Genomic DNA, 17,837 nt, shown 5'->3' with positions numbered 1-17,837 from the left:
TCCCCTGACCTGGCCTGTTACTGGACTCCATCTCAGCCAGAAGGTCAGTGCTCAAAAGAACCATAGAGGCCTGATAGAAATTCCATCATCCTCCCAATTTTCCTGAGTGCTATATCAGCTGCATCTTGAAACTGGAGAAATGTGCCCACTCACCCACTACCTAGGCCAAAGGAAAATACAAAGACTGTCTCCACACAAGGCATTCAGGTGTTCTCTTTATTTCAGTTTTACACCCAGGGGTATCCAAGTTTACAATGTTAAACTTTATAACTTCAGCACAACAACAGTGTGAGGCTTTCTGAATGTTCTGTGCCTAACAGACATCATTCAAGTCATCAGTTATTATACATGGGGTGGCAGTCCTTAAGCAGAATAGGAAAGACAATGCTCAAACACAGTTCAGAGAGTAGCAGGAGAAGGGGCAAAAAGGAGAATGCAAATGCTCTAAGACAAATGCAGAAAATTATGTGGGGACAGCTTTCTACTCCCAACAAGAAACCTCTGTATATAGGAACAATAAGAAGACCAAAATCAATCTCCTTTTTACCATTTCATGTTGATTCTACCCTTCAGGAAGACGCTCTCTGAAGGACTTAATGGAGTTTTCATGAAATGTACCCAAAGAAAATGAACGTGTTTTCAAAACCTTGTACAGTTACAGTATACCCAACAGGGTTTGTGCTGCTATATTTCTGTATTACAATGAGACAGAACACCAAGCACTGCTTTGTAGGGCAAAAAGAATATTTTGTTGTACATTTTACTGCTCTTCCTTGCCCTGGAGAAGATGAGACTCCTGTATTCAGAGGGACAGAATGCCTTTCTTGCCAGCTGAGATGCAATTGCCAGCATTGCAAAGGTTGGATGGGAGCAACTCCATCATTCCGCAGGCAGCACTGGTGAATCATATGCAAACACACAGTGGCTATATCGACTGACATAGTGACAAGAAACCAAAGCACAGAGAGCCCAGGCATCTCAGACAAAAGAATCCAGAACCAGGGGAAGAAAGAGGCGAGTCCTCACATGACATTATGACACAGCACTCTCAATACCTGGGCTTTCCTGAGCTGGGAAAGGGGCTTTCTATATTTTATGAAGGAGGAGATCTGCCAGCCCAGCTGTGCCCTTGTGTCACAAGACAGAATAAAAGCTCCGCTGTCTTGTTGGACAGCGAGAGAGAAAAGAGCATAGCTGGAATGCTAACTGCATTCTTAAAGCCAAACAGAAATGACCATAAAGAGCTGAAACATACTATTGCCTCAGTGAGAGGACCTGAATTTCTTTTGTTTGTTTATGGATTTGGAGTGTCAGAAAACTTTTATTCTGACTTAGAACTTGAGGGAAATTGGTTATGCCAATTGAAAACACAGGTTTACTCCAGAGGAACCATTGCCACAGGCTGCAGCCTGGATCCTCTCCTCCAATGAGCCATGAAACCCCTGGCTGTGCAGACCCCGTGCTAGTTAAAGGAAAGGGTGTTGAAGTGTCCTGCAGAGAGAGTCCCAGGATTGTCTGGTGCCATGTCCTCTGTGCTCACAGGGACACAGGGGAAATCCTGTTCATCATCAGGGCCCTGGCCCACGGCGCTGTGCTGTGGAGGCAGGCTGGGGAGGATGGGCTTGAGGAATTTGAACTCGCTGTTGCCCGAGCCCGTTGTGAGGCTGATCTCGTAGCAGTAGGCGTGGGGCAGGGTCCCTGCAGCGGCTGCATCGGCCAGGCCGCTCTGCAAGTTGTCGGCACCATAAAGCACATGGCCAGCCTTCAGCTCCTGCCTCTTGCACACCTTGCGAGCGACAAAGACGGCGGTGGAGATGAGGAAGAGGAGTGAGACAAAGACCAAGGAAATGATTAAATAGGTGGTCAGGGAGCCGCCCTCATCCTCTGTGGCCGCGCTGCTGCTGTGCGGGAGGCGCACGTCTGAGAAGTCCTTGAGCAGGAGTGCGCTCAGAGCTGCGGTGGCTGACAGTGGGGGCTTCCCGTTGTCTCTCACCAGGACAACGAGCTTCTGCTTCACGGTGTCTCTCTCTGTCACCGGCCTCCTCAGACGCACCTCCCCGCTTTGGGCACTCACCCTAAACAGCCCGGGGTCGCTGGCCCTCAGCAGGTGGTACGAGAGCCACGAGTTCTGTCCCGAGTCGGCATCGACGGCCACCACTTTGGTGACGAGGTAGCCCGCCTCAGCCGACACGGGCACCAGCTCACTGGACGGTGGGCTGCTGTCCTGGGCTGGGTAGAGCACGAGCGGGGCATTGTCATTCTCGTCCAGCACCACAAGGCGGAGGGTGACGTTGGCTCTGAGGGGAGGGGACCCCGCGTCAGAGGCACTGACTGTGACCTCGGTCTGCCTCAACTGCTCGTAGTCCAGCGGCCGCAGCACAAAGACGTGTCCGTTCTCGGAGTTCACAGAGATGCAGGAGCAGGAAGGCCGCTCTGCCGGTTGCACTGGGGCCAGGGAATAGGTCACCTTGGCATTGAGCCCCACGTCAGCATCTGCAGCACTGACGGCTCCAACAAACACCGTGGGGACGTTGTTCTCACGCACATACATGGTGTATGACGTCTGGTTGAACACAGGGGCATTGTCATTGACATCCGAGATGTCCACGGTGAAGGTCTGGGTGGTAGTGAGGGGTGGTGACCCCGCATCTGCGGCTGTGACAGTCAGGATGTACTGAGCCGTCTCCTCGCGGTCCAGCGCGCTCACTGTCACCACCTCATAGTAATTCTTATAGGCTGGCCGCAGGGAGAAGAAGAGCTGATCCTCGAGGGCACAGGAGATCTTCCCGTTGGCACCAGAATCCCGGTCCCTGACCGTAAAGAGGGCAACCACCGTGCCGGGCGCTGTGTTCTCGGGGAGGGGACTGCTGAAGGAACTGACCACCAGCTCCGGGGCATTGTCATTCACATCCACCACCTCCACCAACACTTTGCAGATTGCTGAGAGTCCCCCACCATCTGTGGCCCTCACACTGAGCTCGTGAGTCTCTGCTGCCTCAAAGTCCAGAGGCTTTGTGAGTTTAATTTCACCACTCGTAGAGTCAATTGTGAACGAGTTGTCGGTCTGACTCACTGCTTGGCTGAACTGATAGGAAATGTCCCCGTTAACGCCTATATCCCGATCCGTTGCCACCACTCTTAGAACCACAGAGCCCTCTGGTGAGTTTTCCAAAACCTGCCCAACATAGATTTTCTGTGTGAAGACAGGAGAGTTGTCATTTACATCTACAACAATAATATGGACTTCTGTGGTCCCACTCCTGGGAGGAGAGCCACGGTCCACAGCAATGAGATTGAAACTCATCTCTGCCTCCTCCTCTCTGTCTAGTGACTTTTCCAAAATAAGCTCCACACTTTTGTCATTCTCGCTGTGGCCGCCATAGGAGACACTAAAGTACCTGTTCTCAGGAAAGATGCTGTATGCCTGGACTGTGTTGCTGCCAATATCAAGGTCCCGAGCCGCCTCCAGAGGGAAACGCGAACCCGGGTCACTCCTTTCCAGAATCTTAAAAGTGACTCGTTCCTCGGGGAAAACGGGTGAATGGTCATTGATGTCCTCCAGAGCCACCTCGACCCGAAAGAACTGCAGAGGGTTGGCGAGCAGCAGCTCGAAGGGGAGCATGCAGGTGCCGGAGTGGCCGCACAGCTCCTCCCGGTCCAGCCTCCCCGCCACGACGAGGCGGCCGGAGGCGCGGTCTAAGCGAAAATGCTGCCGGCCGTCCTCCGAGAGCAGGCGGGCGCGGCGAGCCGAGAGCTGCTCCGGCGTGAGCCCCGCGTCCTCCGCCAGGTTGCCAACCAGGGAGCCGCTTTCCGCCTCCTCGGCTACGGAGTAGCGGATGGGCTCGGCGCGAGCGTGCGGCAGCGACAGGAAAGCACACAGACAAAGCACTTGCCTTGCGATCGCCATGGCGCGGCGGCGGCGGCCTCGGTCTCGGGGATCTCCCGGGCGATTCCCGGCGGAAAGCGGCGAAGTGGGGGGCGGGCGCCTTCCGCCGCTGGCTCCGATTCCGCCGGCGGCCCGGAACGCAGCCGGGCTGTCCCGGCAGCGGCTGATACGGGGCAGCGCTCGCCGCCGCAGCCGCTGTCACCTCCTCCCCTCCCGGCTCCGCTGAGCTGTTCTGAGCTGAGCTGGGCTGAGCTGAGCTGTTCTGAGCTGAGCTGAGCTGGGCTGAGCTGAGCTGGGCTATTCTGAGCTGTGCTGAGCTGAGCTGGGCTGGGCTGGGCTGGGCTGGGCTGGTCCGGGCTCGGCCGCCTCCGCTGCCGCAGCCGCTCGGCGCCGCCTTGGCCGAGAGCACCACCCAGCGGTGCGCGCTGGGACTGCGCCCGCCGCCGCCCGCAGCCCGCGCTGCCGCTCGCCCCGGCCCGCGGGTCCGAGCATTTCGAGACACCCGCTGGCCAGATCGGAACGCGGCGTTTCCCAGCGCAGCGGGAAGCCGAGACTGAGCCCGGAACGACTGAACCTCATCCCTTTAGCAGGAGAAGCAGCTCAGCGATCGGGCGATGGTAATAGCACTGAATGGTAATGCCACTGAATACTCTGCGCGCTTCATCTCCACACTCAGCTACTCTGCCCTTCCAACTTTGCTTCAGTCAAGGGACACAGTGAGAAAAAAAACCAACATAGAATTTCGAAAAACCTTGACAGAGCTTTCCCAACTCTAGAGAATAACTCCACAAAGACTTCTGTCTCCACAAAAGGAGTGAGGATGTTCTCTTTATTTCAGTCTTATACATTTTTTCAATTTCTAAACTCAGCGGTATCCAAGCTTACAATGTTAAACTGTGTAACTTCAGCACAACACAGCGGGAGGGAGGCTTTCTGAATATTCCATGCATCACGGACATCATTCTAACAACCGTTATAGATGGGGGGGCAGTCCTGCTACGGAGGTACAGGGAAACATTGCTCAATACAGGTCAGAGAGTAGGAGAAAGGGCAAAAATGGGAATGCACATGCTCTAACACACATGGAGAAAATCCTGTAGGGACAGCTTTCTACTGTGATCAAGAAGCCACTGATTGCAGCAACAAGAATGAGAAAACAAACCTCAAAGTCCGTTTTCCAAGTTCTTCTTGATTCTAACTTCCCAAAATTATCTGTGATGGACATGTGGCATTTTCATTCATCCAAAGACAATGAACACTTGTTCACAAATCTCTACAGTTACAGCCTACCCTAATGCATCTAACCTAACGCTGCTGTATTTCCAAGACAACCTGAGGGAGACAGAACACCAAACCCACACATAGGCCAAAGGAAGATTTTGTTGTGCATTTTCCTTCTCCTCTCTGCCTTGATGAAGATGCCCCTGTACCCATAGGGCCAAAATAGCCTTCTACTCTACAGAGCTGGAACCGCCTGCATTGCAATGGCTGGGTGGGAGCAACTCCTGTTTCACTGGGCAGCACTAGTGAAACATCTGCAGATGCACAATGGCTGAACAGACAGGCACACTGAGAGGAAAGTGTAACACACACAGCCCACAAATCTCAGACCGAGACATTCAGAACTGCAGGAAGAAAAAGCCCTTTGCCAACAGAATGTTATGACACAGTATTCAGAACTACCTGCCTTTTCTGAGCTGGGAAAAAGGCTTTGAGCCGTTTCAGCAAGAGTGAGATTTGTCTACCCAATTGTGCCATTGTGTTCTAGCAATGAGTAAGAGGTTCATGGTCTGGTCGGACAGGAAGAGAGACAAGAGCATAGGCTGGAGTGCTAACCTCATTCATAAAGCCTATCAGAAATGGCTGTTACAGGTGAAATATATTATTGTGTGGGGAAGAGAATCTGCCTGTCTATTATTTGCTCCTTTGTGGGTTTCGATTAGGAGACGACTTGTATTCTGACTTAGTATTTTAGGGAAATTGCTTCTGCCAATTGGAAAAACAGGTTTACTCCAGAGGAACCGTTGCCACAGGCTGCAGCCTGGATCCCTTTCTACCATCACCCATAAAGTGTCCAGCTGTACAGACCCCGTGCTAGTTAAAGGAAAGGGTGTTGAAGTGTCCTGCAGAGAGAGTCCCAGGATTGTCTGGTGCCATGTCCTCTGTGCTCACAGGGACACAGGGGAAATCCTGTTCATCATCAGGGCTCTGGCCCACGGCGCTGTGCTGTGGAGGCAGGCTGGGGAGGATGGGCTTGAGGAATTTGAACTCGCTGTTGCCCGAGCCCGTTGTGAGGCTGATCTCGTAGCAATAGGCGTGGGGCAGGGTCCCTGCAGCGGCTGCATCGGCCAGGCCGCTCTGCAAGTTGTCGGCACCATAAAGCACATGGCCAGCCTTCAGCTCCTGCCTCTTGCACACCTTGCGAGCAACAAAGACGGCGGTGGAGATGAGGAAGAGGAGTGAGACAAAGACCAAGGAAATGATTAAATAGGTGGTCAGGGAGCCGCCCTCATCCTCTGTGGCCGCGCTGCTGCTGTGCGGGAGGCGCACGTCTGAGAAGTCCTTGAGCAGGAGTGCGCTCAGAGCTGCGGTGGCTGACAGTGGGGGCTTCCCGTTGTCTCTCACCAGGACAACGAGCTTCTGCTTCACGGTGTCTCTCTCTGTCACCGGCCTCCTCAGACGCACCTCCCCGCTTTGGGCACTCACCCTAAACAGCCCGGGGTCGCTGGCCCTCAGCAGGTGGTACGAGAGCCACGAGTTCTGTCCCGAGTCGGCATCGACGGCCACCACTTTGGTGACGAGGTAGCCCGCCTCAGCCGGCACGGGCACCAGCTCACTGGACGGTGGGCTGCTGTCCTGGGCTGGGTAGAGCACGAGCGGGGCATTGTCATTCTCGTCCAGCACCACAAGGCGGAGGGTGACGTTGGCTCTGAGGGGAGGGGACCCCGCGTCAGAGGCACTGACTGTGACCTCGGTCTGCCTCAACTGCTCGTAGTCCAGGGGCCGCAGCACAAAGACGTGTCCGTTCTCGGAGTTCACAGAGATGCAGGAGCAGGAAGGCCGCTCTGCCGGTTGCACTGGGGCCAGGGAATAGGTCACCTTGGCATTGAGCCCCACGTCAGCATCTGCAGCACTGACGGCTCCAACAAACACCGTGGGGACGTTGTTCTCACGCACATACATGGTGTATGACGTCTGGTTGAACACAGGGGCATTGTCATTGACATCCGAGATGTCCACGGTGAAGGTCTGGGTGGTAGTGAGAGGAGGTGACCCCGCATCTGCGGCTGTGACAGTCAGGATGTACCGAGCCGTCTCCTCGCGGTCCAGCGCGCTCACTGTCACCACCTCATAGTAATTCTTATAGGCTGGCCGCAGGGTGAAGAAGAGCTGATCCTCGAGGGCACAGGAGATCTTCCCGTTGGCACCAGAATCCCGGTCCCTGACCGTAAAGAGGGCAACCACCGTGCCGGGCGCTGTGTTCTCGGGGAGGGGACTGCTGAAGGAACTGACCACCAGCTCCGGGGCATTGTCATTCACATCCACCACCTCCACCAACACTTTGCAGATTGCTGAGAGTCCCCCTCCATCTCTGGCCCTCACACTGAGCTCGTGAGTCTCTGCTTCCTCAAAGTCCAGAGGTTTTGTGAGTTTAATTTCACCAGTTATGGGATCAATCACAAACGCTGAGTCTCTCTGGCCCACTGCCTGACTGAGTTGATAGGAAATGTCCCCATTAACTCCAGCATCCTGATCAGTTGCCAGCACACTCAGAACCACAGAGCCTTCTGGCATGTTCTCTAATACCTGCCCTACGTAACGCTCTTGTGTGAAGATGGGAGCATTGTCGTTTACATCTAGAATGACAATAGAAATCTCGATGGTCCCGCTTCTAGGGGGAGAGCCACCGTCCACAGCAATGAGACTGAAACCCATCTCTGCCTGTTCCTCTCTGTCTAGGGGCTTTTCCAAAACAAGTTCAACATATTTGTCACCATTATTCCGAGTCCCATAGGAGACACTAAAGTGCCTGTTCTCGGGAGAGATGCTGTACTCCTGAACTGTGTTGCTGCCAATATCGAGGTCTCGAGCCACCTCCAGAGGGAAACGAGAGCCCGGCTCGCTCGTTTCCGGGATGTCGAAAGTGACTCGTGCCTCGGGAAACACGGGTGAATGGTCATTGATGTCTTCCAGAGCCACCTCGACCCGAAAGAACTGCAGGGGGTTGGCGAGCAGCAGCTCGAAGGGGAGCATGCAGGTGCCGGAGTGGCCGCACAGCTCCTCCCGGTCCAGCCTCCCCGCCACGACGAGGCGGCCGGAGGCGCGGTCTAAGCGAAAATGCTGCCGGCCGTCCTCCGAGAGCAGGCGGGCGCGGCGAGCCGAGAGCTGCTCCGGCGTGAGCCCCGCGTCCTCCGCCAGGTTGCCAACCAGGGAGCCGCTTTCCGCCTCCTCGGCTACGGAGTAGCGGATGGGCTCGGCGCGAGCGTGCGGCAGCGACAGGAAAGCACACAGACAAAGCACTTGCCTTGCGATCGCCATGGCGCGGCGGCGGCGGCCTCGGTCTCGGGGATCTCCCGGGCGATTCCCGGCGGAAAGCGGCGAAGTGGGGGGCGGGCGCCTTCCGCCGCTGGCTCCGATTCCGCCGGCGGCCCGGAACGCAGCCGGGCTGTCCCGGCAGCGGCTGATACGGGGCAGCGCTCGCCACCGCAGCCGCTGTCACCTCCTCCCCTCCCGGCTCCGCTGAGCTGTTCTGAGCTGAGCTGGGCTATTCTGAGCTGGGCTGAGCTATTCTGAGCTGAGCTGAGCTGAGCTGTTCTGGGCTGGGCTGGGCCGGGCTGGGCTGGGCTGGGCTGGGCTGGGCCGGGCTCGGCCGCCTCCGCTGCCGCAGCCGCTCGGCGCCGCCTTGGCCGAGAGCACCACCCAGCGGTGCGCGCTGGGACTGCGCCCGCCGCCGCCCGCAGCCCGCGCTGCCGCTCGCCCCGGCCCGCGGGTCCGAGCATTTCGAGACACCCGCTGGCCAGACCGGAACGCGGCGTTTCCCAGCGCAGCGGGAAGCCGAGACTGAGCCCGGAACGACTGAACCTCATCCCTTTAGCAGGAGAAGCAGCTCAGCGATCGGGCGATGGTAATAGCACTGAATGGTAATGCCACTGAATACTCTGCGCGCTTCATCTCCATACTCAGCTACTCTGCCCTTCCAACTTTGCTTCAGTCAAGGGACACAGTCAGAAAAAAAACCAACATAGAATTTCGAAAAGTCTTGACAGAGCTTTCCCAACTCTAGAGAATAACTCTACAAAGACTTCTGTCTCCACAAAAGGAGTGAGGATGTTCTCTTTATTTCACTCTTACACAATTTTTCAATTTCTAAACTCAGGGGTATCCAAGCTTACAATGTTAAACTGTGTAACTTCAGCACAACACAGCGGGAGGGAGGCTTTCTGACTATTCCATGCATCACGGACATCATTCAAACAACCAACTGTTATAGATGGGGTGGCAGTCCTGCTGTAGAGGAACAGGGAATCAATGCTCAAATACCCTTCAGAGAGTAGAAGGAGAAAGGGCAAAAACGGGAGTGCAATTGTTCTTACACAAACCCTGAAAATCACACAGGGACAGGTTTCTACTCCCATCAAGAAGCTTCTGGATTCAGGAACAACAATGAGGAGACCAAACTCAATGTCCTTTTTTCTGCTTGATTTTACGTTCCGATAATCGTCTTTGAAGGACTTGCGGAATTTTTATGCAATGCAGCCAATGACAATGAATATGTTTCCACAACTCTGTTCAGTTACACTCTACCCCAACACTGTCTGTGCTGCTGTACTTGCAAGGCAATCCCAAGGTACAGAACAGCCAAGCTACTCTTGTACGCTAAAGGAAAATTTTGTTGTGCATTTTGCTGCTCTACTCTGAGCTAGAGAAGGTGAGACAGTTGTAGTCGAAGGGTCAAAATCTCCTTCTTGCCCACAGAGCTTGAATTACCTCTGCTGCAATGGCTGGATGGGAGAGTCTCTGCTTCCCCAGGCAAGCACGACTGAAGCATATGCAGACATCCAATGTCTGCATGGACAAACATAGTGACGAGAAAGCAAGCACACAGAGCTCATGTCTCAGACAGGGACATCCAGAACCCAGAGAACAAAGGGCCTAGTGCTCACACGACATTGTGACTCAGTACTCATAGCTTCCTCACTTTCCAGAGCTGGGAAAAAGCCTTCTTGCATTTCAGTGAGGATATGATTTGCTTGGCCAACTGTGACCTTGTGTTACAGCGCAAAACAAAAATATCCACTGCCCTGTCAGACAACAAGAGACATAACGACTTAGATGGGAGTGCTGACCACATCCTTACAGCTTATCAGAAATGCCTCTACCAGGTGAAACCCACTACTGACTAAATGAAGGAACCTCAGGTGATTATAATTTCTTTTTTATTCTGGCTTAGAATTTGTAGGAAGGTGGTTATGCCAATTGGAAACACAGGTTTACTCCAGAGGAACCGTTGACACAGGCTGCAGCCTGAATCCCTCTTCCCGTGAGCCATGAAGCCTCCAGCTGTACAGACCCCGTGCTAGTTAAAGGAAAGGGTGTTGAAGTGTCCTGCAGAGAGAGTCCCGGGATTGTCTGGTGCCATGTCCTCTGTGCTCACAGGGACACAGGGGAAATCCTGTTCATCATCAGGGCCCTGGCCCACAGCGCTGTGCTGTGGTGGCAGGCTGGGGAGGATGGGCTTGAGGAATTTGAACTCGCTGTTGCCCGAGCCCGTTGTGAGGCTGATCTCGTAGCAATAGGCGTGGGGCAGGGTCCCTGCAGCGGCTGCATCGGCCAGGCCGCTCTGCAAGTTGTCGGCACCATAAAGCACATGGCCAGCCTTCAGCTCCTGCCTCTTGCACACCTTGCGAGCGACAAAGACGGCGGTGGAGATGAGGAAGAGGAGTGAGACAAAGACCAAGGAAATGATTAAATAGGTGGTCAGGGAGCCGCCCTCATCCTCTGTGGCGGCGCTGCTGCTGTGCGGGAGGCGCACGTCTGAGAAGTCCTTGAGCAGGAGTGCGCTCAGAGCTGCGGTGGCTGACAGTGGGGGCTTCCCGTTGTCTCTCACCAGGACAACGAGCTTCTGCTTCACGGTGTCTCTCTCTGTCACCGGCCTCCTCAGACGCACCTCCCCGCTTTGGGCACTCACCCTAAACAGCCCGGGGTCGCTGGCCCTCAGCAGGTGGTACGAGAGCCACGAGTTCTGTCCCGAGTCGGCATCGACGGCCACCACTTTGGTGACGAGGTAGCCCGCCTCAGCCGACACGGGCACCAGCTCACTGGACGGTGGGCTGCTGTCCTGGGCTGGGTAGAGCACGAGCGGGGCATTGTCATTCTCGTCCAGCACCACAAGGCGGAGGGTGACGTTGGCTCTGAGGGGAGGGGACCCCGCGTCAGAGGCACTGACTGTGACCTCGGTCTGCCTCAACTGCTCGTAGTCCAGGGGCCGCAGCACAAAGACGTGTCCGTTCTCGGAGTTCACAGAGATGCAGGAGCAGGAAGGCCGCTCTGCCGGTTGCACTGGGGCCAGGGAATAGGTCACCTTGGCATTGAGCCCCACGTCAGCATCTGCAGCACTGACGGCTCCAACAAACACCGTGGGGACGTTGTTCTCACGCACATACATGGTGTATGACGTCTGGTTGAACACAGGGGCATTGTCATTGACATCCGAGATGTCCACGGTGAAGGTCTGGGTGGTAGTGAGAGGAGGTGACCCCGTATCTGCGGCTGTGACAGTCAGGATGTACTGAGCCGTCTCCTCGCGGTCCAGCGCGCTCACTGTCACCACCTCATAGTAATTCTTATAGGCTGGCCGCAGGGAGAAGAAGAGCTGATCCTCGAGGGCACAGGAGATCTTCCCGTTGGCACCAGAATCCCGGTCCCTGACCGTAAAGAGGGCAACCACCGTGCCGGGCGCTGTGTTCTCGGGGAGGGGACTGCTGAAGGAACTGACCACCAGCTCCGAGGCATTGTCATTCACATCCACCACCTCCACCAACACTTTGCAGATTGCTGAGAGTCCCCCTCCATCTCTGGCCCTCACACTGAGCTCGTGAGTCTCTGCTGCCTCAAAGTCCAGAGGCTTTGTGAGTTTAATTTCACCAGTCGTAGAGTCAATTGTGAACGAGTTGTCGGTCTGACTCACTGCTTGGCTGAACTGATAGGAAATGTCCCCGTTAACGCCTATATCCCGATCCGTTGCCACCACTCTTAGAACCACAGAGCCCTCTGGTGTGTTTTCCAAAACCTGCCCAACATAGATTTTCTGTGTGAAGACAGGAGAGTTGTCATTTACATCTACAACAATAATATGGACTTCTGTGGTCCCACTCCTGGGAGGAGAGCCACGGTCCACAGCAATGAGATTGAAACTCATCTCTGCCTCCTCCTCTCTGTCTAGTGACTTTTCCAAAATAAGCTCCACACTTTTGTCATTCTCGCTGTGGCTGCCATAGGAGACACTAAAGTACCTGTTGTCAGGAAAGATGCTGTATGCCTGGACTGTGTTGCTGCCAATATCAAGGTCCTGAGCCGCCTCCAGAGGGAAACGAGAGCCTGGCTCACTCGTCTCCAGAATCTTAAAAGTAATTCGTTCCTCGGGAAAGACTGGTGAATGGTCATTGATGTCCTCCAGAGCCACCTCGACCCGAAAGAACTGCAGGGGGTTGGCGAGCAGCAGCTCGAAGGGGAGCATGCAGGTGCCGGAGTGGCCGCACAGCTCCTCCCGGTCCAGCCTCCCCGCCACGACGAGGCGGCCGGAGGCGCGGTCTAAGCGAAAATGCTGCCGGCCGTCCTCCGAGAGCAGGCGGGCGCGGCGAGCCGAGAGCTGCTCCGGCGTGAGCCCCGCGTCCTCCGCCAGGTTGCCAACCAGGGAGCCGCTTTCCGCCTCCTCGGCTACGGAGTAGCGGATGGGCTCGGCGCGAGCGTGCGGCAGCGACAGGAAAGCACACAGACAAAGCACTTGCCTTGCGATCGCCATGGCGCGGCGGCGGCGGCCTCGGTCTCGGGGATCTCCCGGGCGATTCCCGGCGGAAAGCGGCGAAGTGGGGGGCGGGCGCCTTCCGCCGCTGGCTCCGATTCCGCCGCTGGCTCCGATTCCGCCGGCGGCCCGGAACGCAGCCGGGCTGTCCCGGCAGCGGCTGATACGGGGCAGCGCTCGCCGCCGCAGCCGCTGTCACCTCCTCCCCTCCCGGCTCCGCTGAGCTGTTCTGAGCTGAGCTGAGCTGAGCTGGGCTGGGCTGGGCTGGGCTGGGCTGGGCTGGGCTGGGCTGGTCCGGGCTCGGCCGCCTCCGCTGCCGCAGCCGCTCGGCGCCGCCTTGGCCGAGAGCACCACCCAGCGGTGCGCGCTGGGACTGCGCCCGCCGCCGCCCGCAGCCCGCGCTGCCGCTGGCCCCGGCCCGCGGGTCCGCGCATTTCGAGACACCCGCTGGCCAGACCGGAACGCGGCGTTTCCCAGCGCAGCGGGAAGCCGAGACTGAGCCCGGAACGACTGAGCCTCATCCCTCAGCAGGAGAAGCAGCGCAGCGATCGGGCGATGGTAATAGCACTGAATGGTAATGCCACTGAATACCTTGCGCGCTTCATCTCCATACTCAGCTACTCTGCCCTTCCAACTTTGCTTCAGTCAAGGGACACAGTCAGAAAAAAAAAATACGTAGAATTTCGAAAAGTCTTGACAGAGCTTTCCCAACTCTAGAGAATAACTCCACAAAGACTTCTGTCTCCACAAAAGGAGTGAGGATGTTCTCTTTATTTCAGTCTTACACATTTTTTCAATTTCTAAACTCAGCGGTATCCAAGCTTGCAATGTTAAACTGTGTAAGTTCAGCACAACACAGCGGGAGGGAGGCTTTCTGAATATTCCATGCATCACGGACATCATTCAAACAACCAACTGTTATAGATGGGGGGGCAGTCCTGCTATGGAGGTACAGGGAAACATTGCTCAATACAGGTCAGAGAGTAGGAGAAAGGGCAAAAATGGGAATGCACATGCTCTAACACACATGGAGAAAATCCTGTAGGGACAGCTTTCTACTGTGAACAAGAAGCCAATGATTGCAGAAACAAGAATGAGGAAACAAACCTCAAAGCCCTTTTCCCAAGTTCTTCTTGATTCTAACTTCCCAAAATTATCCATGATGGACATGTGGCATTTTCATTCACCCAAAGACAATGAACACGTGTTCACAAATCTCTACAGTTACAGCCTACTCTAACGCATCTAACCTAACGCTGCTGTATTTCCAAGACAACCTGAGGGAGACAGAACACCAAACCCACACATAGGCCAAAGGAAGATTTTGTTGTGCATTTTCCTTCTCCTCTCTGCCTTCATGAAGATGACACCCCTGTACCCATAGGGCCAAAATAGCCTTCAACTCTACAGAGCTGGAACCGCCTGCATTGCAATGGCTGGGTGGGAGCAACTCCTGTTTCACTGGGCAGCACTAGTGAAACATCTGCAGATGCACAATGGCTGAACAGACAGGCACACTGAGAGGAAAGTGTAACACACACAGCCCACAAATCTCAGACAGAGACATTCAGAACTGCAGGAAGAAAAAGCCCTTTGCCAACAGAATGTTATGACACAGTATTCAGAACTACCTGCCTTTTCTGAGCTGGGAAAAAGGCTTTGAGCTGTTTCAGCAAGAGTGAGATTTGTCTACCCAATTGTGCCATTGTGTTCTAGCAATGAGTAAGAGGTTCATGGTCTGGTCGGACAGGAAGAGAGACAAGAGCATAGGCTGGAGTGCTAACCTCATTCTTAAAGCCTATCAGAAATGGCTGTAACACAGGTGAAATATATTATTGTCTGAGGGAGAGAATCTGCCTGTCTTTTATTTGCTCCTTTGTGGGTTTCGATTAGGAGAGGACTTGTATTTTGACTTAGTATTTTAGGGAAATTGCTTCTGCCAATTGGAAACACAGGTTTACTCCAGAGGAACCGTTGACACAGGCTGCAGCCTGGATCCCTTTCTACCATCACCCATAAAGTGTCCAGCTGTACAGACCCCGTGCTAGTTAAAGGAAAGGGTGTTGAAGTGTCCTGTAGAGAGAGTCCCAGGATTGTCTGGTGCCATGTCCTCTGTGCTCACAGGGACACAGGGGAAATCCTGTTCATCATCAGGGCCCTGGCCCACGGCGCTGTGCTGTGGAGGCAGGCTGGGGAGGATGGGCTTGAGGAATTTGAACTCGCTGTTGCCCGAGCCCGTTGTGAGGCTGATCTCGTAGCAGTAGGCGTGGGGCAGGGTCCCTGCAGCGGCTGCATCGGCCAGGCCGCTCTGCAAGTTGTCGGCACCATAAAGCACATGGCCAGCCTTCAGCTCCTGCCTCTTGCACACCTTGCGAGCGACAAAGACGGCGGTGGAGATGAGGAAGAGGAGTGAGACAAAGACCAAGGAAATGATTAAATAGATGGTCAGGGAGCCGCCCTCATCCTCTGTGGCGGCGCTGCTGCTGTGCGGGAGGCGCACGTCTGAGAAGTCCTTGAGCAGGAGTGCGCTCAGAGCTGCGGTGGCTGACAGTGGGGGCTTCCCGTTGTCTCTCACCAGGACAACGAGCTTCTGCTTCACGGTGTCTCTCTCTGTCACCGGCCTCCTCAGACGCACCTCCCCGCTTTGGGCACTCACCCTAAACAGCCCGGGGTCGCTGGCCCTCAGCAGGTGGTACGAGAGCCACGAGTTCTGTCCCGAGTCGGCATCGACGGCCACCACTTTGGTGACGAGGTAGCCCGCCTCAGCCGACACGGGCACCAGCTCACTGGACGGTGGGCTGCTGTCCTGGGCTGGGTAGAGCACGAGCGGGGCATTGTCATTCTCGTCCAGCACCACAAGGCGGAGGGTGACGTTGGCTCTGAGGGGAGGGGACCCCGCGTCAGAGGCACTGACTGTGACCTCGGTCTGCCTCAACTGCTCGTAGTCCAGGGGCCGCAGCACAAAGACGTGTCCGTTCTCGGAGTTCACAGAGATGCAGGAGCAGGAAGGCCGCTCTGCCGGTTGCACTGGGGCCAGGGAATAGGTCACCTTGGCATTGAGCCCCACGTCAGCATCTGCAGCACTGACGGCTCCAACAAACACCGTAGGGACGTTGTTCTCACGCACATACATGGTGTATGACGTCTGGTTGAACACAGGGGCATTGTCATTGACATCCGAGATGTCCACGGTGAAGGTCTGGGTGGTAGTGAGAGGAGGTGACCCCGCATCTGCGGCTGTGACAGTCAGGATGTACTGAGCCGTCTCCTCGCGGTCCAGCGCGCTCACTGTCACCACCTCATAGTAATTCTTATAGGCTGGCCGCAGGGAGAAGAAGAGCTGATCCTCGAGGGCACAGGAGATCTTCCCGTTGGCACCAGAATCCCGGTCCCTGACCGTAAAGAGGGCAACCACCGTGCCGGGCGCTGTGTTCTCGGGGAGGGGACTGCTGAAGGAACTGACCACCAGCTCCGGGGCATTGTCATTCACATCCACCACCTCCACCAACACTTTGCAGATTGCTGAGAGCCCCCCTCCATCTGTGGCTCTCACACGGAGTTCATGATGCTCTGAATCCTCGAAGTCCAGAGGTTTTGTGAGTTTAATTTCACCAGTTATGGGATCAATCACAAATGCTGAGTCGCTCTGGCCCAATGCCGGGCTGAGTTGGTAGGAAATGTCCCCATTAACTCCAGCATCGTGATCAGTTGCCAGCACACTCAGAACCACAGAGCCTTCTGGCATGTTCTCTAATACCTGCCCTACGTAACGCTCTTGTGTGAAGATGGGAGCATTGTCATTTGCATCTAGAATGACAATAGAAATCTCGATGGTCCCACTTCTAGGGGGAGAGCCACCATCCACAGCAATGAGACTGAAACCCATCTCTGCCTGCTCCTCTCTGTCTAGGGGCTTTTCCAAAACAAGTTCAATATATTTATCGCCATTATTCCGAGTCCCATAAGAGACACTAAAGTACTCGTTCTCGGGAGAGATGCTGTACTCCTGGATATTATTGCTGCCAATATCAAGGTCCTCAGCCCCCTCCAGAGGGAAACGAGAGCCCGGGTCACTTGTTTCGGGGATCCTAAAAGTAACTCGTTCCTCGGGGAAAACGGGTGAATGGTCATTGATGTCCTCCAGAGCCACCTCGACCCGAAAGAACTGCAGGGGGTTGGCGAGCAGCAGCTCGAAGGGGAGCATGCAGGTGCCGGAGTGGCCGCACAGCTCCTCCCGGTCCAGCCTCCCCGCCACGACGAGGCGGCCGGAGGCGCGGTCTAAGCGAAAATGCTGCCGGCCGTCCTCCGAGAGCAGGCGGGCGCGGCGAGCCGAGAGCTGCTCCGGCGTGAGCCCCGCGTCCTCCGCCAGGTTGCCAACCAGGGAGCCGCTTTCCGCCTCCTCGGCTACGGAGTAGCGGATGGGCTCGGCGCGAGCGTGCGGCAGCGACAGGAAAGCACACAGACAAAGCACTTGCCTTGCGATCGCCATGGCGCGGCGGCGGCGGCCTCGGTCTCGGGGATCTCCCGGGCGATTCCCGGCGGAAAGCGGCGAAGTGGGGGGCGGGCGCCTTCCGCTGCTGGCTCCGATTCCGCCGGCGGCCCGGAACGCAGCCGGGCTGTCCCGGCAGCGGCTGATACGGGGCAGCGCTCGCCGCTGCAGCCGCTGTCACCTCCACCCGGCTCCGCTGAGCTGTTCTGAGCTGAGCTGGGCTGAGCTGAGCTGAGCTGGGCTGGGCTGAGCTGTTCTGAGCTGGGCTGGGCTGGGCTGGGCTGGGCTGGGCTGGGCTGGTCCGGGCTCGGCCGCCTCCGCTGCCGCAGCCGCTCGGCGCCGCCTTGGCCGAGAGCACCACCCAGCGGTGCGCGCTGGGACTGCGCCCGCCGCCGCCCGCAGCCCGCGCTGCCGCTCGCCCCGGCCCGCGGGTCCGCGCG

The 17,837-nt window shown here is 56.1% G+C and overlaps 3 protein-coding genes across 3 annotated transcripts; all 3 read right to left on the bottom strand.

Moving 5' to 3' along the window:
• Positions 1–228: 228 nt before the first annotated feature.
• On the bottom strand, positions 229–8,535 carry LOC138118372 (uncharacterized). Its single transcript, XM_069029309.1, has 3 exons — positions 5,982–8,535; positions 4,319–4,439; positions 229–4,081 (listed from the first exon to the last, which is right to left on the bottom strand). The coding sequence occupies exons 1-3, from the start codon at positions 8,423–8,425 to the stop codon at positions 1,463–1,465; spliced, it is 5,184 nt and encodes a 1,727-aa protein (XP_068885410.1). The 5' UTR covers positions 8,426–8,535; the 3' UTR covers positions 229–1,462.
• A 1,821-nt stretch (positions 8,536–10,356) lies between these two features.
• LOC138118108 (protocadherin beta-15-like) lies at positions 10,357–12,942 on the bottom strand. Its single transcript, XM_069028901.1, has one exon. It carries the CDS (start codon positions 12,906–12,908, stop codon positions 10,464–10,466), a length of 2,445 nt encoding a protein of 814 aa, XP_068885002.1. The 5' UTR covers positions 12,909–12,942; the 3' UTR covers positions 10,357–10,463.
• Positions 12,943–13,670: 728 nt separating this feature from the next.
• Positions 13,671–17,430, bottom strand: LOC138118055 (protocadherin beta-15-like). The gene has a single exon (XM_069028832.1). The coding sequence runs from the start codon at positions 17,395–17,397 to the stop codon at positions 14,953–14,955; it is 2,445 nt and encodes an 814-aa protein (XP_068884933.1). The 5' UTR covers positions 17,398–17,430; the 3' UTR covers positions 13,671–14,952.
• Positions 17,431–17,837: the final 407 nt, after the last annotated feature.

The sequence above is a fragment of the Aphelocoma coerulescens genome, chromosome 13 (assembly GCF_041296385.1).
Source record: "Aphelocoma coerulescens isolate FSJ_1873_10779 chromosome 13, UR_Acoe_1.0, whole genome shotgun sequence".
Lineage (NCBI taxonomy): Eukaryota > Metazoa > Chordata > Aves > Passeriformes > Corvidae > Aphelocoma > Aphelocoma coerulescens.
The sequence above is the reverse complement of the archived record's forward strand: the minus strand, read 5'-3'. Positions and strand labels throughout refer to the sequence as shown.

Excerpts from the sequence above, each read along its gene's own strand:
- LOC138118372 (XM_069029309.1), bottom strand. The coding sequence starts at position 8,425 with ATGGCGATCGCAAGGCAAGTGCTTTGTCTGTGTGCTTTCCTGTCGCTG. Across the intron at positions 4,440-5,981 it reads AACACCCTTTCCTTTAACTA|TCTCGGCTTCCCGCTGCGCT; the intron begins GCACGGGGTCTG and ends TTCCGGGCTCAG. Across the intron at positions 4,082-4,318 it reads TGCGGGCGGCGGCGGGCGCA|CGGCTGCGGCGGCGAGCGCT; the intron begins GTCCCAGCGCGC and ends AGGAGGTGACAG.
- LOC138118108 (XM_069028901.1), bottom strand. The coding sequence starts at position 12,908 with ATGGCGATCGCAAGGCAAGTGCTTTGTCTGTGTGCTTTCCTGTCGCTG.
- LOC138118055 (XM_069028832.1), bottom strand. The coding sequence starts at position 17,397 with ATGGCGATCGCAAGGCAAGTGCTTTGTCTGTGTGCTTTCCTGTCGCTG.